This window comes from Marmota flaviventris, chromosome 1 (genome assembly GCF_047511675.1).
Source record: "Marmota flaviventris isolate mMarFla1 chromosome 1, mMarFla1.hap1, whole genome shotgun sequence".
In the NCBI taxonomy this organism is placed as follows: Eukaryota; Metazoa; Chordata; class Mammalia; order Rodentia; family Sciuridae; genus Marmota; species Marmota flaviventris.
In genome coordinates this window covers 124255908-124278516 of record NC_092498.1, presented here as the reverse complement: position 1 = coordinate 124278516, position 22609 = coordinate 124255908, and the positions used below count along the sequence as shown (strand labels likewise).

The 22609-nt window shown below is 49.4% G+C and overlaps 1 protein-coding gene across 7 annotated transcripts in view; it reads left to right on the top strand.

Annotated features, from left to right (window-relative positions):
* Nucleotides 1-22609, top strand: part of Ep400 (E1A binding protein p400) — a 100899-nt gene that overhangs the window by 24151 nt on the left and 54139 nt on the right. For 4 of the 7 annotated variants that reach the window (XM_071615866.1, XM_071615863.1, XM_071615862.1 and 1 more), the window contains 10 exons: nucleotides 1602-1692; nucleotides 2986-3093; nucleotides 3567-3952; nucleotides 6056-6346; nucleotides 7597-7782; nucleotides 9234-9374; nucleotides 9617-9695; nucleotides 10816-10865; nucleotides 11224-11281; nucleotides 12709-12798. In XM_071615866.1, coding sequence (XP_071471967.1) covers nucleotides 1602-1692; nucleotides 2986-3093; nucleotides 3567-3952; nucleotides 6056-6346; nucleotides 7597-7782; nucleotides 9234-9374; nucleotides 9617-9695; nucleotides 10816-10865; nucleotides 11224-11281; nucleotides 12709-12798 — 1480 coding nt within the window. The remainder of the gene's footprint in view (nucleotides 1-1601; nucleotides 1693-2985; nucleotides 3094-3566; nucleotides 3953-6055; nucleotides 6347-7596; nucleotides 7783-9233; nucleotides 9375-9616; nucleotides 9696-10815; nucleotides 10866-11223; nucleotides 11282-12708; nucleotides 12799-22609) is intronic. The other 3 variants (XM_027952026.2, XM_027952025.2, XM_071615865.1) reach the window with 2 other exon arrangements.

Below are 22609 nucleotides of genomic sequence, written 5' to 3'. Positions count from 1 at the left end.
GGGTGGGCCCTGTCCTGTGCTGCCTGCCACCTCTGCCTTGTTTCACATTTCATGTGGAGCTCGATGTCGTGGAGTGTGTTTGATCTTAGCAAGTACTGGCCACAGCTGGATGAGGACCCTTTACCAACTTGTTGTGTTAAAATGTAACTTAGGCTGGGTGCTGTGGTCCCCGTGACTTAAGTGGCTGAGGCAGGAGGATTGCAAGTTCGAGGCCACCCTCTACAATTTAGTGAGACCTTGTCTCAAAATTTTAAAAAGGGGTAGGGATGTGGCATAGGGGTAAAGTGGGCTCAATCTGCAGTAGCAGGAAAAAAAAAAAATCCTTGATTGTATAAATAATACACATTCATTGTGGAAAGTTTAGAAAAATGTACACATGAAACTAAAAGTCACCTGTAGCCCTGCCCACAGAGAGTATGCTGGTAGGTGCTGTTTCCCTCCTCGTGTGCCCACCTGTGCTCTCCTTCCCTTACCCCCACTAGGTGTGAGCGGGCTGTGTGCCATGATTATGCGTGGGCTGTGTGGTGGCAGTGGCTCTCTAGGGGTCCCTAGTGTCTCTCTCTAGCTGCGGGGCCTTTGGCATGAGCAGACCCCTCCTGCTGGACGGTGGCCTATGAGGGCTCTCCCACTGGTACAGTGGGGCTGATGGCACCCTTGGAGCCTGGCTGGCATCTGGCAGCTGTGGAGCAGCACCCACTTCGTGTCTGCTGTGGGGGCAGGAGGGTGCCCAAGGGGAGGGCGGGTCTGGTTGCTGTCTTCTGCCACCTTGTCCTCAGCTTTAGGCTGGCCGCAGATTGGAGAGGAAGGTGCCCTGTGTAGGCCCAGCCTCCAACTGATAGCATCCCTGAGGGCTCACATCCTTGCCACCCAGAGTGCATAGTGTCTTGGCTAACTTGGGGCCACACAGAGGGTTAGCACCATGCATCGTGGCGTCATTTATGATGGTTTCCCTGCCTCAGAGCCTGTGTCCTCCCTGTCCTTACCCCTCCACCCTCACCTACTACCACCCCTGATGGCTTCTGCCTCCATAGCTTCATCCTTTCAGAATGTCACCTATAGGTGGCTGGAATCAGACTTGTCTCAGAATCACCATATCTAAATATGTAAACACACACACACACATCAAGTAGTGTGGACTGTTGCAGATGTCACCTTGAAGGTTCAAGGGAGCTGTGGTTGCCTGGTCTTGGGGCTCTCCAGCAGGGAGACTGCCCACTCTCCCCCTCACTGCCGAGTATCTGACGGGAGTTGGGCCAGCAGTGCAGCTGGTCCCAAGTTTCCCAGATTGGCCTTTGTGTGGTCTGGTAGGCAAAGCCAGCTCGTTTCCCAAGGACTATGGATAGGTGTGATCTGAAATCCCCTTTGAAACCAGAATGGTGTGTCTTATGCAAGTCCTTTTTTTCTCCAGAGGTAAGTTAGGATCGTCAGACACCTTACCATACAGAGGTACATGTTCCAGATGTGAATTGAAGACACTGGGTAGATCCCACTTTTTGAGAAGCCGTCAGCCAGTGCCTGGGGTTGTTGTGGCAGTTCTAGTTCATGCTCGTTCTTGAGAGGCCGCATTGGACCAGAGTCTCACCATCTCCCATATTTTTCAGCAGCAAGCCCTGGCAGGGAGCTTGGGTGCTGGAGCAGGCAGCGCAATGGAGGTGGACCCATTCAAGAGGCAGCCGGTGATGCCGCCCGCAGGTATGTCCTGGCTCAGGCAGCGTGATTGCGCAGCGCTTGCTCACTCGAGGGAGCTTCTCTGCTGTGGAGGTCACTCATCACTGTAACGAAGTAGTTGGGTAACAGTGTGCCTGGGGTGGAAGGCCCAGTCAGTCAGGTGTCCCTGGCTCAAGCAGGTCACCACATGGCAGAACGCTGTGCCATCTGCTTTTGAGGTTGTCTTTTTCTTTTGGGGTACTGGGGATTGAACCCAGGGGCACTTACCCTGAGCCACATTTCCAGCCCTTTTATTTTTTTATTTTGAGACAGGGTCTCTTCTGAAATATTTAGGGCCTTGCTAAATTGCTGAGGCTGGTCTTGCACTTGTAATCCTCCTGCCTCAGCCTCCAGAGCTGCTGGGATTACAGGTGTGTACCATTATACCTGGCAGAGGTTGTAATTTTTTATACAGAAGTTTTCTTCAGATTCTAGATGTCATGGTGAATTTCTCCATGGGAGATAAGGTGTTTTGGGGTGTGGCGGGAGCCCTGTGGCTGGCACTCTGGGCTCTCACAGACATGCTTCTGTGCAAACAAGCATCGTCTGCACACATGTCTTTCTGGACCCTCCTTCAGGTGTGCTTGTGTGCACACCATGTCCTGTGAAGACGACTGACCCCACTGGCTATCGCTGCAGGCCACACGCCTGTGGCTCTTGGTGGCTGTGCAGCACTGCGCAGTGTGGCTGCTCCCTTCCTCCCGGGGCACATCTTAGCCGTGTGTGTGTGTGTGTGTGTGTGTGTGTGTGTGTGGCTGCTGTTCTTTGTCACCTGCAGGGCAGGGGCTCAGTGCCAGTCTTGAGCCTGTGGATCCCTGAAGGAAAGCTCCTGAAAGTGCACCACCCTCTGTGGGCTACAGGGCACCAGCTACCTGTTTGTGCAGTGGCCCTCTGTCTGGTTGTCACCTGGGCCACGCCACTCATCTCTTGGATGTGGGCTCCTCTGGCTCAAATGGGGCTGCCCAGCCTCCTTGGGTGCCAGTGGCTCTGCATTATGTTGCTGCTCCCTGTCTGTTGGAGCGTGACTGTCCTGCCATGTGGGCCTCTGTGCGTCCTGGGTAGTCTCACCGCCCAGCGCTGGTTGTCCTTTGCCTTTTCATAAGTTTTCTCTTGATTGGCGAGTTCTTGATGAGAACGAGCCGTATTTATCAACCTGACCCCATGGCATGGGAAGGCCTCCCTGTTGGAGAGATCGTGAAACACTTGCACATGTTTTTCTTGCCGCTTCTCTGGTTTTATTTTTACATGAAATGGCACCTTTCTTGAAAATCGTTCTAGAGCAGTCCAAGAGACCTCGACTTGAAGTGGGCCATCCAGGGGTGGTCTTCCAGCCCCCGGGGGTGAGTGCCGGTGTGCCTCTGCAGCAGCTGATGCCAACCGTGCAAGGTAAGCCATGCAGGCCCTGTGCTTCTAGTTTGAGAGGCATGCACAGCCCGAGGCCACCCCTGTTGAGGCTGTGCGGGTGAGGTGTGCATCCAGCAGAGGGTCCGAGTTTGCGAGTGTCCGAGCGCCTTTCCCTGCGGTGTGCAAAGCCCTGGAGACCCGTACTTGGCCTAGTGGGGGCCATACCTCTCACTGTGGCTGTGTTTCTCTGTGCTCACTCCTGCTTGCCCTGGCAGCTGTGTAGCAGGGTGCCTGTGGCTCTCTGAGCCCAGTGGCTTGCTGCTGATTTGCAGAGGTGGAGCATCCTGCTTTCCTTCTGTGTGCGAGTGTCCTGGTGTTAGACCTGCTGGAACACTGACTCCCATTTGTGTGGTGATTTCAAACGAGCCTCGGGCCATGGGCGCACTCCCTTGTGACTTGCTGGTGGGAGCCACAGGCCCTGAGGTCAGTTCTGTGGTGTCTTTTCTTTTTTGCAGGAGGGATGCCCCCCACCCCGCAGGCTGCCCAGCTCACTGGACAGAAGCAGAGCCAGCAGCAGTACGACCCCTCCACAGGGCCTCCCGTGCAGAATGCTGCCAGCTTGCACACCCCGCCACCACAGCTGCCCGCAAGGCTGCCCCCGGCCAGTGTCCCCGCCTCTGCCCTCCCCTCCACGCTGCAGTTCTCACAGCAGCCGCAGGTTCTGGAGGCCCAGACACAGCCCCAGGTCCAGCCCAAGACTCAGCAGCTTGGTGTCTCTGTTCCTGCCCCCCAGCCCAGCCAGCCCCCGGCTCCTCCTCCACAGCCCTCCCAGCCTGCGCTCCACGTTCCGATGCCCGGGAAGGCACAGATGCAGACTGCTCAGCTTCCGTCCCAGCCGCAGGTACTGTGTGGACATCTGTAGTTTTGTTAAGTGTGGAAGGAAAGAACTAGTTTGTAGCATTGACTTTAGACACAATACCTTTGCTTTATTTACTTATTTTTATGTGGTGCTGTGGATTGAACCCAGGGCCTCGCACACGCTAGGCGAGCACTCTTCTGCTGAGCCACAACCCCAGCCCGAATTTGTGCAGTTTTTGATAGTAGTTTTACTGTCCCTCTTGTAATAGCTGGTTAATTCAGTAGTTGCAACATGGTTTTATTTGGCTCTGCAATAGTAATCATTGTTAAAGGAACGTAAAGCTATGGTGCTGGTGCCCTCAGTACAGGAAACTTCCACCTGTTGACGCCAAGGGTATGTGTCCATGTCCTACTTGATATGCCTTCTGACTCTCAGATGGTGACCAATTTGGCCAATCTTGGAGATTTGGGAGCTAGCCCCATGTTATATGGCTTGAGCAATTCCTGTCTGAGGGCAAAACTGTGCCCCTGACTGTTCACCAGGCTTCTTCCATGGGTGGCTCTTCCTGTTTGGGGCGCCATGCTCTATGAGTGTTTGTAGCCATCACTGACCTGCCTGGCTCAACATGCCCCTCCTCCTCCACTGACCAGTCCTAGCAGGGCTGTGCTTAGGGTGTTTCAGTAACCTGCCTTTGGTCCCTAGGGCGAGCGCTTGAGCCTGGGAGCCCAGCTTTGTCTGTCTCTCTGCTGGTGTTGGGCGTGGGAGAGCCTGCTGACAAAGAACTCCCTCTCCTCTGCCGTCCTCACTACCAGGGCGTTGCCCAGGGGACTTGGAGCTCCAATTCTTCATGGGCTGTGCCAGTCTTTAGGACATGATAATAGAATGGAAGCAGCACTGAGTGACAGCGACCACTTGCTTGTCCCTTTGAGGCGAGGTGGCAGGCCCTGTGACAGGGATGGTAGTGGCATGGTTTTGTTTTTTCCTCCCTGCAGCCTGTGAAGCAGTCTTGTCTGCCTTGTTTCATTGGTGGAGGGGTGGAGTGGCTGGGCTGGAGGGGTGGAGTGGCTGGGCTGCAGGGGCTGTGGCAGGGACAGCCGTGTGACTTTCCCAGCACAGCTGAGCTCCCCCAGGCCAGTGCTTCCTTGAGGTTTTCATGGAAACAATTCCTTCTCTCTTGGAAACACACCCTAGCTTGGAGCAGCACGTGACTTTCTTTGGGTGATCTCCCTGCCTGTGTGGAAGCTCTAGGGTCCACTACCCATGGATGGGCTGCCAGCTTGTCTTTAAAGGGACAGCTGTGCAGTGTCTTGGCTTTGCTGGCCAGTCACTCAGCTCTGCTGCTGAAGTGCAGAGCAGCACAGACAGCTTGAGGGCACACTGACGGGCTGTGTCCCAGTGAAGCTCTGTTCCCCAAAGTGTGCAATAAAGCTGTGACTTCCTGCCCAGAGCAGGAGAATCACCTAGGTCCATGTCTCAAGGGCCAGTACTTGCTCTGGAGAGCTGTCCCCTCTCTGGTCCTGACTGTGAGGCCTTCTGTTCACTTTTCCTGTGGTCCTCCTCTTGGGTGCCTCCCCCTTGGCAGGGCTCCTGTGGGGGTCGAGGTGGCCTCTGGGCAACACAGCAGGGTTCTGCCAGAGTTGTGAGTGGAGTCGAGGTTTGTTCCTCAGAGGAAGACAGTGTGAGGTATGGAGAGGAAAACGCCGGCACAATCAACAGTTGTAAAACGTAATGACTTAAAAACTGAAGGCAAGAGAGGTGGAAAAGGCAAAAGAAAACAAGAGCAGAAAGCTCCAGGAGCTTTCTGCGTGCAGGACAAGCTGGCAGAACAGATCACGCTGATGAGAGGCTCGGGCAGTGGGAGGTGCAGTCCTGCCTGCCTGCTCCACGCTGAGGCCGAGGCTGACCTGGCTCCTGGCCTAGTGACCCTCCTGCCACAGCCAGAAGGCTGTGTAGGGTGCTTGGGGCAGCTCAAGAGGGGAGCTCTTCAGGTCCCCTGGTGGCCATGCTCCAGGGTGTCCCTGCCTGGCAGGACTGTGGCTTGTGACGGGCTGCGTGCTGGCCTCTCTTGGCCTGGGCTCTGGCATGAGTTCTGTGGTGTCCTGAAGCCTTGTCTTGACCCTGCTTTGCTTGTCTTCTGCCTGCTAGACGGTGGCTTCGACCAGGCCCCCCCTGGACTCTGCCCAGCCCTGTCAGCGGTCTCTGCCCACTGCTTCCTCATCGCTTGCACCAGGGAGTAGTGCAGTCCCGGGGCCCTCGCCTGCCCGGTCCTCGCCAGTGAGCAGACCCTCCTCAGCAAGCAGCAAGGCACTGTCTCCAGTCACATCCCGCTCTCCAGGGGTGGCAGCATCGGCGCCCCCCAAACCACAGAGTCCTGCTCAGAATGCGGCCTCATCCCAGGACAGCGTCCAGGACAAGCTGGCAGAACAGATCACGCTGGTGAGAGGCTCTGGCAGTGAGAGGTGCAGTCCTGCCTGCCTGCTCCTTTGCCTGCGCTTGCCGCGCTAAGGCTGAGGTTGACCTGGCTCCTGGCCTAGTTACCCTCCTGCCACAGCCTGGAGAGCAGCTGGACCAAAAGCATGGCCATCGGGCCCTGCCTGTGCGTAGCTTGAGGCTCACACTTTTTTCATTTTTAAGGATGTGGTAATTAAAGCTAAGCCCGTGGTGGTGACAGTGGCCCATGGCTGTGGTTGGTCATTGGAAACCAGGGTGAGAGTCAAGGGAGTGACTTCTGGTGGAGGCAGGCTCATGGAGGGTCCTGCAGTGCGGCGACAGCCCCTGGCTGCGTGGCTGGCAGCTGTGGCTGAGGGTGTGAGTGCTGGGCCTCAACCTCAGACGGGGGTGGCCAGGTCCTGCAGCCCCGGTCTGTGGCCTGTCCTCAAGCAGCACTGCCGAGCACTGAGTTTTCTTTCCACTATGCTGAGGACTGAATCCAGGGCTTGGGGCTTCACACATGCGGAACACACACCCTCCTGTTGGAGTCACACCCAAGCCCTAGCAGTTGATCCTTTTTAAAAAAAATCTTTGGTACTGGGAATGGGACCTGGGCCTTGCACAGTGGTGTGCGAGCCTCCACCTCCACCCCAACGCCCGCCTACCCCGTACCTGCTCTTGTGAACGACTGTGCATCTGTTTAGCCTCATTAGAGAAGTAACAGAAGCGTGCATAGAGCAGACAGAGGGACCTGAGCCTAGCACTGCCCGTTACCTCTGCCTTCAGTGGCCATCAGTGGGCCAGTCTTGCTCCATGGCTCCTCCCTGTTCCTGACTGTTGAAGCGAGTTCCAAGGGCCACAGTGTTTCCCTTGTTAACGCTTTGGTGTGAGCATTGAGTCTTTCCTAGTTTGTTTTGTTTTTCCTTTTTTGTTGTTTTTTTGCAGCTGGGATGGAACGCAGGTCTGGTGCAGCAGACACTCCAGCCCTGGGCCACAGCTCTGCCTAGTGCTCTGGTGCTGTGTAGAGATGGTGGGATGCTGCCCCAGTTTTGCCATTTCTCTGTGCTTGCATGGAGCCATTTTGACCTGTGTCCAAGGCTCGTCTTATACTCTAGCCTCCTGGAGGTCTCTTTCCCTTCAGTATCTGAGCCGTTCACATAGTAGGGTCTTCTCAAGTATTTGGGGTCTGAGTTAATGGAAAACACTTAGTAGTTACACGCCCACCGCTTACCTCCCCTGTACTGCATCCCTTACAGGAAAACCACATCCATCAGCGCGTAGCAGATCTGAGGAAGGAAGGCTTGTGGTCCCTGAGACGACTGCCAAAACTGCAGGAGGCCCCACGTCCCAAGTCGCACTGGGACTACCTGCTGGAGGAGGTGCAGTGGATGGCCACGGACTTTGCCCAGGAGCGGAGGTGGAAGTTGGCTGCTGCTAGGAAGGTGGGTCCACTGGGGGTGGCTGTAGTCAGTGGGCCGCCTGGGGCCAGTTCCCTGAAGGCTCCTGCTGGTCCTGCATAGGAGAACATTTTACTCTTGCAGCAAGGTAACTGAGATGGCCTCCTCTGCCTTGAAGGGGGCCTATCAGAACAGGCGTGTCCTCCGCTGCAGTTCTGGTGTAGAGATTGGGTGCCTTTTCTGGTTTTGCCTAGTGGTTGGAATTAGTCTGCCTCCAGCACCCCAGATTCTGCAGGTGTCCAGGGCTGATCAGGGAGCCGAGGCGCTGAGAGCCTGGAGCAGCAGGCCTTGGTTAATGGGTGGCCAGGTGTACCCTGATCTGCCCACCCTACCCCATGCATTGCTGCCTGGCCTTTTAACACCCCTGGTTTGCATGCCCACCTGTCAGTTCTTGGGAGACTCTGGAGGTGTGGCTGTTGGTTGTAGAAAAGTGGAGCAGGTGACTGGTGTCTGGGACACGTGGGCTGTCCTCACTGTGTGAGCAGCTGGGGCCTGCTGTCCTGCTGTGTCGTGGACCACTCTTCAGGCTGGGCATGGCCCTTTTACCCTCCCCTGCTGAGGTCTGAGCTTGATCTTTGCCCCCTGCTCTGTACACATTCCTTCAGGGTTAGGAAGGGTGGGGCTGCTACCAGAGGGGACAGTGGGGCTCTGAGAATAAAAGGCCTCAAGTGTGATCCATGGGTGTTTCAGAAAAATCCCAGATGTCCTGTAAGTTGTGGAAAACGGTCCTGCACAGGTGGACACTGGCATGGACAGGGTGGGGGACTGGACATGTAGGCGTTGGGGTGGGCATTGGCTGGACAGCATGTGGATGTTGGTGTCTCGGGTGTGCACCCCTCGCTTCCCCTCACTGCCCCTGGGGATGCAGCTGGCAGGGCAGCAGCTGCCGGAGCACAGCTGGACCATGCAGCACAGCAGCCGTGATCCTGCGCACTCTTGCCAGGAGGTGCTTGCAGCCCGTCAGCAGCGGCCACGCCTATGGTCCCAGCACCGAGGGATCGAGGCAAAGTGGCAAGCCCCAGGCCAGCCTCAGTGACTTATGAGACCCTGTCTCAAAATATAAAGTAAAAAGGGCTGGGGACGTGGCTCAGTGGTTAAGTGCCCCTGGGTTCAGTCCCCGGTACCAAAATCATAGAAAAAGAAAAGTGTGATTCTGGTTTGTGTGTGGTGAGGGGAAGGCATCGGTCTTGTGCAGCGGGGAGGGGGCTGCAACGCAGTGTATCCTGCGCAGGAGGACATCATTGTGTTGTGTAGAACAGCACTTTCTAGGGAAGCCAGGCAGAAAGTCTGTGGTGGGTTTTGCTTGTACCAGTGTCTCCTGCTGATTTCTAAATGTATAGATGCGTCTTGGCAGAAGAGTTTCTCTAAAATGTAGATATTCCTTTGTTCTAGCATGACCTGGGGCAGAAGTTAAACTCTGAACCTTTGTTTGCCAGCTCGTCAGGACCGTGGCTCGCCACCACGAGGAACAGAAGCTTCGGGAGCAGCGAGGGAAGAAAGAGGAGCAGGACAGGCTGAGGCGCATTGCTGCCTCCGCTGCCCGGGAGATCGAGCACTTCTGGTCAAACATCGGACAGGCGAGTTGTGCCCAGGGGAGGTGCCAGCACGCGTCCTCTCTCCCAGGATGTAGACATTGGGCAGGGTAGAGCTAGACACAAATCAAGTGGAAAAGCATCAAACTGGATGTTTTACTAAGTGGTGTGAAGTGAGGCTGGACAATTGCTTTTATTTATTTATGTGTATAAGTTTTAATGTATTATATACAGAACTTCTGTAACTTAGGTCCTTAATAACTGGCTATTGATTTCTTTGTATTTAGGTTGTAGAAATAAAACTACAAGTAGAATTAGAAGAAAGGAGGAAAAAGGCCTTGAACTTGCAGCAGGTTTCTAGGAAAGGTATGTTGCTCTTGGGAAGCCTTCCCCGGGCGGGGCATGGCTCAGTGGAGCAGGCTTGCTCAGCATGGTGAGCCTCGGTTCACCAGCACCCAGGGGGACACCCAGAATGTTGTTTCTGCTGTGCTTTACTCTCCTCCACTGCTCACCCAGCAGCTTTGGGGTGTGATGGCCTCTTGCAGAGCTGCCCGGGAGGGCTGGTCGGTGACCCCTTCTGCATGTCTAGTCTTCCTGGTTGCTACATTAGTCTTTGTGTAGCTGGTCTAGCTTTTTGTTTTTCATTTTAAAATTTGTTTTAATTAGTTACACATAGCAGTGGAATGCATTTATGAGTTTCGATATACCATATGTAGATGGGAAATAATTTCTCATTTTTCTGTTTGTACGTATTATAGAATCACATGGTCATGCAGCCATGCATACACATAAAGTCATGTCTGTTCCGTTTTGTCCTTCCAATCCCCACATCCCTTCCCTCCCCTCCCCTCATTCCCCTCTACCTAATCTAAGGTAACATTCTTCCCTAGTGCCCCCCACACCTCATTGTGAATTAGTATCTGCATATTAGAGAAAACATTTATCCTTTGGTTTTTGGGGATTGGCTTATTTTGCTTGGCATGATATTCTCCAGCTCCATCCATTTAGCTAGTCTAGATTTTTATTTCAGTTCTTTTGAGGTGTGTTCATGTGAGCCGGCACCCCAAGTTGGTCAGCTCTGCACACTCAGAACTGAGGTCTCGCCCCCATTGCTGTGGTCAGTTCGTGGACAGGGAGATGGATCATCAAGTGTCTGCCAGGCTGTGCCTCTGCGTCATCCTTCCTGCAGACATGCCTGCAGTAGCCGCCCCAGGCATTAGGCACCTCTCATTGGGCACGTGCCAGAACCTGGTTCAGGCTGCATTCACTGTATCTTCTGGCACTTGGGCAGACCCTGGGTGGGCGTATGCTTCTCGTTACTGGAAGTGGAGTCCCAGAGGTGACCCCTTGTGAAAGGTCACAGACCTGTGACGGTCTGTCTGGGGTCGTAGGAGGGAGGAGTGTAGCTCACACAAATGCAGGCCAAGTGAGGAGCTGGTCTTTCCACAGCTTTGGCCAAAGCTAACCACATCTCTCATCTCCTCAGGGAAGGAGTCAAGAGCTAGGGGATGTGGCACGTTTCCTGAGCACTTCCTGGTAGGTTCTGGTCTGTCACTCTACTGTGTAAGAAGGGACGAAAACAGTGAAGAGAACATGGTGTTCTAGTGTGGGGGGCCATTCGTTTCCATTGGGAGGAATTTGTTTGTCATGAATACTATTCCTTTGATTGTAAAAATCAGCCTGCTTTAAAAACAAACTGGCACTCAGAGCCCTGGTCTCCTGTGAGAAGTCCACTAGGCCACTTGGAATGGTGCAACTGGTGGGACCTACACCCCACTCCACCTCCGCCCAGGGTCTCCTGCCATCCTCGTGGGCACATGCAGAATAGGCATTTCTTCCTGACTTTCCCTTCTGCAATTCCAGATACCATGTTTGTGATTTTATTCTCTTTCAGGACTCGGGAATATCTGGAAGGAAAAGGAAAGCCAGCACCTCTTTGACTGATGATGAAGGTCTGTCCCTGGCCCTTGGTGCTGCCCATCGGTGGGCAGGGCTTGCAGTCCATGCTGCCTGGCCCTGTTGAGCTGGTTGGGAAGTCCGACTCCCTGCATTCACCCGGGTGCCTCCTGGTCTGCTGGAGGGTCGTGGAGACCGCGGTGGTGTCTGAGTGTGGGATGTGGCGACCCTCATGCATTTAGAGGGTCTTGGGGCCACTTGCTCAGATGGCACATCTGAGTGCCTGTCTTTGAGGGTGGCCCTGGTGCACTGGGGTGGATGTGTCAGGTTGCGGCCAGGTGTGCCTGCTGCCTTCAGTCCAAGGTGACAGTTGCCTGCTGCGGGCTCCTTTGAGGCACACTTGTGGTGTTCAGGCATTATCACCCACTGGAGAGTGAAATAGGTGTAGCCACCAGGTGTGAGTGAGCTGGGCATTCTGGGGCATCGGCTTCTAACCTGTGTGCAGATCCTGTGGATAGGGCAGGAGTGGGCAGTCTGAGCAGTGCACCTGCGGTGACAGTGCAGTCTTGTTGGCTTGGTGGCCCAGCTTTGTGAGGTTCTGGAAGTCTGAGGCTCTGGTGTGCATCAGTTGGCAGAAGGGCTCGGTCTTTGGTCCAGTTAGGATCATGTTCTGCTGCAAAGGCAGGAGCAGGCGACCGTGGCTTAGATGACCAAGGTGCCTGGGTACACACCACGTGTGGTGCTTTCAGACCTTGCTCTCTCACTGCGTGCCTCTCCAACCCACTCCCTGTCCTAGGGCCAAGCCTCCCTCCAGCAGCTCCACTGGTGGACGGTGGGGAAGTGAGGAAGTGAGGACTGGGGTGGGAGAGGCTTTGAATTGCTTGTGCATTGTGCTCGTAGGATGGAGGCAGGACATGCATGGGTGTCCACTGGATGGAGCCTGCTGAGGGCTGCTGTTGAGAAAGAGGGTGCAGCACCCTGGCCGGGCCCCAGGGGAGTGGGGTCCATGGTGGAGGGCTTTGCTGCTAGGACATCACCAGCTCTGATTTGCCAGGACGAGAGAGGGTGTGGGCTACAGTCTGAAGATGGATGGGTAGAGCCTGTCTGAGCTGGTAGCATCAGGGCAAAGGAGAGCTGGGAGGGTGTGGGCTGGGAATGGCCTACTCCTCCTGGGGATGGGTCAAGAGCTCAGGGCCAAGCTATGTGCCCGTGGATCTCTGCAGTGGGGCTGGGAGTCAGTGGGAAGTTGGTGACACTCCCTGTGGCCTGTCCTGTGAGGAAGCAGGATTTCACTGCCTCTTGAAGGTGGGGGAGAGCGTGCTTCCTGCTTACCTCTGCAGCAGGCAGCAGGCCAGGGCTGGCGAGCGGGCTCTGGTGCCTACTCGCAGTTTCTTTAGTAGTAAGGCTGGCAGTTCAGTGGGGAATGTTCAGGTACTCCCTGAGAGCCTGGCCTGTCCCTGACCTTTGGTGATGCCCATTTCAGTGGAAGATGAAGAGGAGACCATTGAAGAGGAGGAAGCGCATGAAGGGCTTGTGGACCACCACACAGAGCTGTCCAACTTGGCCAAGGAAGGTAGGTTCTCGGCACTGACTTAATGTTGTGTTTATTAGACATCAGATAGCACGTGATTTAAAAAAAAAAAAAAAAAAAAACGGTGTCATTTTATTTTTTATTGAGGCACAGTGATTTATTCAGGAAAAAAGTACACATTCAAGGGAGGTTAGGTTGCAGGCTGTCTTGAGAGGAAGAAGCCTGTTCAGCCAAGAAACTAATATTTTTTGTGGTGTCGGGAATTGAACCCAGGGCTTTGCACCTGGAAAGCAAGCGCTCCCTGACTGAGCTGTTCCCAGCCGGCCACAAGTGCATTCAGAAATGACACATCAGACACAGGGTAGCAGTATGCAGGTCACATTGCCATAGGCCACCCAGTTCACAAGGACAGTGTGGTGCCTGCTGGAAGCCACACATGGTGCTGCTCGCCTCTACTCCTGTCCCACCTGCTGCTGCCTCTGCCCTTCTGGTGGATCGTCCTCTGCTTTCCCTCCCCGTCTGCCGCTGTGGCTTCACACACACTGGGCTCGTGCCCCACGATGTTCTGCATGTCAGCAGGGTCACATTCTGTGGGCAGGAGGGCTGCTGGGGTGTTCTCTTCCTGTGTGTGGCACGGAGCACTCTGTGCCCGGGGAGGGGCTGCAGGGCTCCTTGGGCTTGCTCTGCCTGCCGCTCTGCATCTTCTGTGGAACGTGGCTGTTCCGCATGCCACAGTCAGACTCTGCGCAGACTGCCATGAGGTTTTCCTGGGGTGTAGGAGCACGGTTCTTTGGTAGCTGGTGAGGAGCATCTTCTCATGGGGCTTCTCATGGGCTGCAGGTCAGGTTTTCCTGACCTGGGTCACGTTTTAGTGTGGGGTTTCTTTGCCTTGTTGTCCTGTGCGTGTTCTTTATGTATTCCGGGCACTACTTCTAATTTTCTTTATTTACTTAGTACTTGGGATTGAACCCAGGATGCTCTGCCACTGAGCTACATTGCACCCCTGCCCAGCACTTTTTTTTTTGAGTGTTGCTTGGGTGCCAAGCTTGCCTGGAACCTGCTGTGGTTCTTCTGCCTCAGTCTCCCAGGTCCTGGGAAGCAGGCATACACTTGATCCCATGTCCAGCAGCTTGGCTGAACTCTCTCCCTGGTCTCTGCAGAGCGGAACGGGTAGAGTCATGCCTGTTTGTGCAGATCTGTTTGTTGCTGCCCAGCTGGGATGGTGTCAGGCTATCTGTTCTCCCCTGGCGTCTCCCTGGTGGTTTTGCAGCTGGAGTGGGGGGCCTGCCCTGGTGTGAGTTCCGCTCTTTGCTGCTGCTGTGGGAGGGCGTGAGGATGGCTTTCCTTGGCTGCTCTTGGGCCCACACGTGGGACTGAGGCAGGGCCTTTACCAGCTGTGTGCCCTTCTGTCACGCATGGGCCTTGTGCTTCCTGCACGCTTGTCCTTGCAGGCCTCGGTTGGTGGCGTCTTGCCTGAGGTCAGTCATGGTGGGCTGCTTTCACGTGTGGCCGCACTCTAAAGCCCCTTGTGTCTGCTGCTCGACTTCCTGCTCGGGGTCTGTTCAGCACCTGTGCCGCTGTGCGCAGAGTACACAGGATGGCTTTGGGCTGCAGGTCAGGTTGTCCTGACCTGGGACGGGACACAGGTGGCTGTGGGACAGTGCAGGGCTCTGTCCCTCTTCCTGATTAGCTGAGGGCTGCACTGTCTGGGCCTTTGATGGCTTGGTCCAGGTGAGCTCCCTGCTGTTTGTCCTGACGGCCCTTCCCATTTCCTTGAGCACTCAGCCCAGGTTTGTCTGTGTCCTTGTCTTTTTTACCTTGAGTCTGAATCTTGTCTTCTGTTTTGCCATTTTCTGCTCTTACTATTTCTTCTTTTGCTCTCTTTTTTAATTACTGGATCGTGACCCTAGGGTGTCCTCCAGCCCTCCTCTGCCTTATGTTTCTAGTGTCCTGGCAGGTCTGGGACTTGTGATCCCCTGCCATCACAGGTGTGCCACATTCCCGGCTCCTCTGTATTTTGTTTTTGCTCTTGTGTTCTTATTTCTGGAGGTGGATCATTAACTCGTCCATTTTCATCACCTCCTTAACGTAAACATTAAAAGACCTAATTTCTGGTCTTACTCAGTATGAGTGTTTTCGGATCTCCCGTGTGTATGTGTATATTGTCCTGTGGCTCTCTTAATTTCTGGACCCACCCTGGGGGTGGCCACGTGGTTCTTCATCTGAACTGACTGCACTGGCAGGATGGCACATCCCTATCATCTGCACTCGGTGTTGGTGGATTTTCCAGGGACCAGTTCCGCATGCCCCCATTCCCCTCACCAGGACACAGGCAGAGCTGTGGTGCAGCGCTGCAGGTGGCCCTGTGTGTGGCCTGCTGATGGCGGGGTCTGCTCTTCAGTGTCCTTAGTGGTCATATTTGTCCCCTTGATCTGCGGATTGAGTCACTTCCTGTCATGATAGTGGGCACACGTTTCTCCTCCTCTTTTCTATTTCATAACTGTTTTAAGCTCTACTTAGCCAATGGCCGACCCGGCCACTGAATTTTAAATTTCTGCTAGCACAGTTGTTTGAAGACACTGTTTTTCCATGGTGGCTCTGGGGTGGACCCAGGGCCTGTGCGTGCGGCCAGCGCCTGCCACTGAGTGGCACCCCGACCCCCCACCTTTGTTCACATATTCCTTGTCTCTTATTTCTTTAAACATGACTTCACAGCCTGTACCTGGTGATTCTATGTGTGGATTTTTTTTTTTTTTTGACAGAGGATTAATATTTTTAATATAAACATTTATAAATCAAAAAGGAAAAGTCAAGTAGCAATAGAATATATTTTTTAAATTTCTTATTCTAATTTGTTATATAAATGATAGCAGAATGCATTACAATTCAAATTATACATATAGAACACAATTTTCCATATTTCTGGTTGTATACAAAGTATATTCACGCCATTCGTGTCTTCATACATGTACTCAGGGTAATGATGTCCATCTCATTCCACCATCTTTTTTGCCCCCTTTCCCCCTTCCTTCCCCTCCCACCCCTCTGCCCCATCTAGAGTCCGTTTAATCCTCCCTTGCCCCCCTCCAAACCCCACTATGAATCAGCCTCCTTATATCAGAGAAAACATTCAGCATTTGTTTTTTGGGAATTGGCTAACTTCACTTAGCATTATATTCTCCAACTCCATCCATGTACCTGCAAATGCCATTGCTGAGTAATGTTCCATTTTGTATCTATACCACATTTTCTTTATCCGTTAATCTACTGAAGGGCATCTAGGTTGGCCACAGTTTAGCTATTGTGAATTGTGCTGCAATAAACATTGATATGGCTAAGTCCTTGTAGTATGCTGTTTTTAGTCCTTTGAGTATAGACCAAGGAGTGGGTCAAATGTTGGTTCCATTCCCAATTTTCCAAGGAATCTCCATACTGCTTTCCATATTGGCTACACCATTTTGCAGTCCCACCAACAGTATATGAGTGTGCCTTTTTCCCCACATCTTGCCAACACTTATTGTTGTTTATATTCATAATAGCTGCCATTCTGACTGGAGTGAGATAAAATCTTAGAGTAGTTTTGATTAGCATTTCTCTAATTGTTAAAGATGTTGAAAATTTTTTCATATATTTGTTGATTGATTGTATATCATCTTCTGAGAGGTGTCTCTTCATTTCTTTGGCCCATTTATTGATTTTTTTTTTTTTTTTTTGGCTGTTTAGCTTTTTTAGTTCTTTATATATCTAGAGATTGGTACTCTCTCTGATGTGCAAGTGGTAAAAATTTGCTCCCAAGCTGTAGGCTCTCTATTCACCTCACCGATTATTTCTTTTCCTGAGAAGAAGCTTTTTAGTTTGAATCTATACCATTTATTAATTCTTGATTTTAATTCTCATGCTATAAGAGTCTTATTAAGGAAGTAGGGGCCTAATCCAATATGATGGAGATGTGGGCCTACTTTTTCTTCTATTAGACGCAGAGTCTCTGGTTTAATTCCTAAGTCTTTGATCCACTTTGAGTTGAGTTTTGTGCATGGTGAGAGACAGCGGTTTAATTTCATTTTGTTGCATATGGATTTCCAGTTTTCCCAGCAGCATTTGTTGAAGAAGCTATCTTCTCTCCAATGCATGTTTTGGGCGCCTTCGTCTAATATAAGATAACTGTAGTTATGTGGGTTAGTCTCTGTGTCCTCTATTCTGTACAGTTGGTCTACAAGTCTGTTTTGGTGCCAATACCATGCTCTTTTTGTTATTTTTTTTTTTTTTTCCTTTTTGTTACTATTGCTGTGTAGTATAGTTTAAGGTCTGGAATAGTGATGCCACCTGCTCTACTCTTCTTGCTAAGGATTGCTTTAGCTATTCTGGGTCTTTTATTTTTTTCAAATGATTTTCATGACTGCTTTTTTTTATTTCTATAAGGAATGCCATTGGGATTTTGATTGGAATTGCATTAAATCTGTATAATGCTTTTGGTAGTATGGTCATTTTGACAATATTAATTCTGCCTGCCGCAGTCTGGCTGGGCACAATTCAGGAGCCACTTGTCAAAAGAAACGAACTTTATTTTTAGAATCACACATGCAAAACAAAACAGCTCCTCAGGAAAAATCCTCAGAGCCCAACTGCCACCATCGGCTTCCCACAAGCCTCTCAACCTCCCCCACTCCTCTTGCTCTTGAGGCCCATTGGCTGTTTCGCGTGGGCAGAGCCAAAAAAGTCCCCCAATGAGCAGCTCTGTGGTCTGAAAGGGCAGGGAAACAGCCCAATGAGCATCACCGCAGAGGAGCCAATCAGCTAGAAGTTGCTGGGGCCGCTGTGAGCCAATCATCAGCTGGCAATCTGAAAGGGTGGGGAAACAGCTCAATGAGCATCACCACAGAGGAGCCAATCAGCTAGAAGTTGCTGGGGCTGCTGTGAGCCAATCATCAGCGGGCAGTCTGAAAGTTTGCTGGGGCCCCTTTGTCTCTGGCTCTCAACACTGCCTATCCAAGAACATGGGAGATCTTCCCATCTTCTAGGGTCTTCTTTAATTTCTTTAGTGTTTTTTAGTTTTTGTTATAAATGTCTTTCACCTCCTTTGTTAGGTTGATTCCCAAGTATTTTATTTTTTTCAAGGCTATTGTAAATGGGGTAATTTTCTTATTTCCCTTTCAGAAGATTTGTCACTGATATACAGAAGTGTCTTTGATTTATGGTGTTAATTTTATATCCTGCTACTTTGCTGAATTCATTTACTAGTTCTATAAGTTTTCTGGTGGAATTTTTTGGGTCTTCTAGGTATAAAATCACATCATCAGCAAATAGTGCTAATTTGAGTTCTTCTTTTCCTATCTGTTTTCCTTTAATTTCTTTCATCTGTCTAATTGCTCTGGCCACTGTTTTAAGAACTATGTTAAATAGAAGTGGTGAAAGAGGGCATCCCTGTCTTGTTCCAGTTTTTAGAGGGAATGTTTTCAATTTTTTCCATTTAGAATGAGGTTGGCCTGGGGCTTAGCATAGATAGCTTTTACAATGTTGAGGTATGTTCCTGATATCACTAGTTTTTCTAGTCTTTTGAATATGAAGGGGTGCTGTATTTTGTTGAATGCTTTTTTTCTATGTCTCTTGAGATGATCATATGGTTCTTATTTTTAATATTGATGTGATGAATTACATTTATTGATTTGCATATGTTGAACCAACCTGTTCATCCCTGGGATGAACCCCACTTGATTGTGGTGCACTATCTTTTTGATATGTTTTTGTATATGATTTGCCAGAATTTTATTGAGAACTTTTGCATCTATGTTCATTGGAGATATTGGTGTGAAGTTTTCTTTCTTTGAAGTGTCTTTGCCTGCTTTTGGAATCAGGGTGATATTGGCCTCATAGAATGAGTTTGGAAGTGCCCTCTCTTTTTCTATTTCCTGAAATACATTGAAGAGTATTGGTGTTAGTTCTTTTTTAAAGGTCTTGTAGAACTTGGCTGTGTATTCATCTGCTCCCAGGCTTTTCTTGGTTGGAAGGCTTCTGATGGCACCTTTTATTTCATCGCTTGAAATTGATCTGTTTAAATTGTGTATATCATCCTGATTCAATTGGGCAAATCATATGTCTCTAGAAATTTGTCAATGCCTTTGATATTTTCTATGTTATTGGAGTCCAAGTTTTCAGAATAATTTCTAATTATCTTCTGAATTTCTATGGTGTCTGTTGTGATATTTCCTTTTTCATCACTTATGTTAGTAATTTGAGTTTTCTCTCCTGCTCTTCATCAGCATGGCTAAGAGTTTGTTAATTTATTTTCAAAGAACCAACTTTTTGTTTTGTCAATTTTTTCAGTTGTTTCTTTTGTTTCAATTTCATGGATTTCAGTGTTGATTTTAATTATTTCCTATTTTCTACTGCTTTTGGAGTTTATTTGTTCTTCTTTTTCTAGGGCTTTAAGATGTAATGTTAAGTCATTTATTTTTCTTCTTTTGAGGAATGAGCTCCATGCAATGAACTTTCCTCTTAGTACTGCTTTCCCAATGTTCCAGAGATTTTGATACGATGTATCTATGTTCTTTTCACCTCTAAGAATATTTTAATCTCCTCCTTGATATCTTCTGCAACCTATTGTTCATTCATTAGTATATTATTTAGTGTCCAGGTGTTGGAGTAGCTTTTATTTTTTATTTTAGCATTGATTTGTAATTTCATTCCATTATGATCTGATAGAATGCAGAGTAGTATCTCTACCTTTTTTGTATTTGCTAAGAGTTGTTTTTGGTCTATTTTAGAGAAGAATCCATGTGCTGCTGAGAAGTAAGTGTATTCACTCATTGAAGGATGAAATGTTCTATATATGTCAGTTAAGTCTAATTTCTTGATTGTATTATTGAGATCTATAGTTTCTTTATTCAGCTTTTGTTTGGAAGATCTATCCAGTGGTGAAAGAGGTGTGTTAAAGTCACCCAGAATTATTGTGTTCTGGTCTATTTGACTCTTGAACTTAAGAAAATTTTTATAAACATAGATGCTCCATAGTTTGGGGCATGTATATTTATAATTGTTATGTCTTGTTGGTGTATTGTTCCCTTGAGCAATATGTAGTGATTGACTTTAGTTTAAAGTCTACTTTATTTGGTACGAAGATGGAAACCCCTGCTTGCTTCCGCAGTTCATGTGAGAGGTATATTTTTTCCCAACCTTTCACCTTCAGTCTGTGGGTGTTTTTTCCTATGAGATGAGTCTCTTGGAGGTAGCATAATGTTGGATCTTTTTTAAAAAAATCCAATCTGCCAGTCTCTGTCTTTTGATTGGTGAGTTTAGGCCATTAGGTTATTATTGAGACATGCTTTGTATTCCCAGCCATTTTTGTTTACTTTTGGTATTTAACTTGATTGGTTTCTCCTTTCGTTAGTTTTTCCTTTAGTGTAATACCTCCCTTTGCTAATTTTCTTTGTTATTTTTCAATTCCTTTTCATGGAATATTTTGCCAAGGATGTTCTGTAGTGCCGGCTTTGAGTTGTAACTTTTGTTTATCATGGAACGTTTTTGTTTCATCATCAAATCTAAAGCTTAATTTTGCTGGATATGATTCTTGGTTGAGGGGCTGTAGCTCAGTGGCAGAGCGCTTGCCTAGTATGTGTAAGGCCCTGTGTTTGATGCTCAGTACCACATAAAAATAAACAGATAAAATAAAGGCATGCTGTCCATCTACAACTACCAAAAAAATTATTAAAAAAAAAATGATTCTTGGTTGACATCCATTTTCTTTCAGAGCTTGATATATATTGTTACAGGATCTTCAAGCTTTCAGGGTTTGGGTTGAAAAATCTGCACATAATCTAATTGGTTTCCCCCTATATATAATCTGATTCCTTTCTCTCATGGCTTTTAAAATTCTCTCCTTATTCTGTATGTTAGTCATTTTCATTATAATGTGCCTTGGTGTGGATCTGTGGTGATTTTGTGCATTTGGCATCCTATAAGTCTCTTGAATTTGGCTTTCCAATTCATTCTTAATGTTTGGACAATTTCTGATATTATTTCATTGAATGGATTGCTCATTCCTTTGGTTTGGAACTCTATTCCTTCCTCTCTTGTAATAACTCGTAAATTTTGTCTTTTTATGCTGTCGCATATTTCTTGAATGTTCTGCTCATGGTTTCGTACCATTTTTACTGTGTTTTCTACATTCTTTCAAGATTATATATTTTGTCTTCATTGTCTGAGGTCCTGTCTCCCAAGTGGTCTAATCTGTTGGTGATGCTTTCAATGGAACTTTTAATTTGGTTTATTGTTTCTTTCATTTCAAGGATTTCTGTGTTTTGTTTTTGTTTTTTTTAAAGAACCTGTATCTCCCTATTGAAGGTAATCTTTTGCTTCCTGTATTTGTTTATGTAGCTCTTTGTCAAAATGGTCTTTTGCTGCCTGGATTTGCTCTCTTATGTCATCCTTTAATTTACAGAGCATTTTAATCATGTACATCCTGAACTCCTTCTCTGTCCTTACTTCTGCTGTGCTGGCCATGGATTCTAATAATGTGGTATCTTGATAAGTTTGGGGCACTTTCTTCCCTTGTCTCTTCATATTGCTTGTGTGTCTTCCTTCTAGCACTGCAGATCCGAGATGTTATCTTTTTACCCTATAGGCTTACAGTGCCCCTGTAGGGATCCAATACCTCTCCTCTGAGGTGAAGGACAAAGTTATCGGATCCCAATACAAATAGTGTGCACCCTAAAAACAAATGTTTGCTATTAAGACGTTTACAGTTTGGTTATAATGTACAGAAATGGTGAATTCAATTTTTATCTACAATATACTGTTGGTAAAAAGGGTTTACAGTTTCGGATGGTGGACAAAGAACTGGGGGCGAGGAGTAGGATGATATGCTAAGGAGGAAGGAGGTGAGGAGATAGATTTAGGAAGTGTGAAAGAGAAATCTAAAGAGGAAGATTAGCAGCAGGAGAAGGGAGAGGAAGTAATTTTGGGTATACAAGTAAGTCGGAAGACAGTAGAGTACATAAAACAAACACATACATATTAAGAAAAATTAAAAATGTTAAGATAGTAGAAATTGATGGGGTAAAAGAAAAAAAAAAGACTATACAACACAGCTGTAATATACTATTCAGACGTCCCAGTCCTCAAAATCCTAATTCATGCAAAGTACTTGGTTTCATGTATGCTGGGGAGGTGAGGGTGGGAGAATAGAGAGGGAGAGGGAAAAAAAAAATCTTGACCGAAGAAGCAGGGATTGTTTTGGTTAGAGATCTGGATCTTTCCTGCTTCCCTTCTCATCCAGTAGGTGGGGTCTTCTGCCCTCAAGGTGGTGAAGGTAACCAGGGTGTCACAGTATAGGGGTAGAGGCAGGCTGCTGGGGGGAGGGGGAGTTAGAAACTGGGTACCTGGCCAGCTGGAGTTCCAAGCTGGGAGTTGCCCCCACTGACAATGGTGATGAAAGTGGCCCAAGATGGAGGCTCCTGCTTTCAGCCATGGGGTGTTGGGTTGGGTGAGGGGAGCTGGATGATGGCGTTGGACATTGAGTTCAGAGACGAACTCCTCTGGCGTGCACTGTGTGGCTGCTGGCTGACTTCATAGCCTGTGTGAGGTTCTCAGGTGCAGGCACGCCACTGTACGCAGTACCTCCACTGCTGCAGAGTCCCAAGATGGTAGATGGGGGTCCACATCGGAGTGGTGGCTGGAGGTCCTGCGCGTGGGAAGCTGCCAGGTGTCCTGTGTAGGAGTGGCATCCATGATTTCTGCTCGGATGGGTGGCCGAAAGTTCTATGCAGGTGTTGATGGTGCCCACTCCGGTACCCAGTAGACCTGCATGGACGAGTAGTTGGGAGACCTAATCGGGTGATGTGGCCTGGAGCCCTAGACG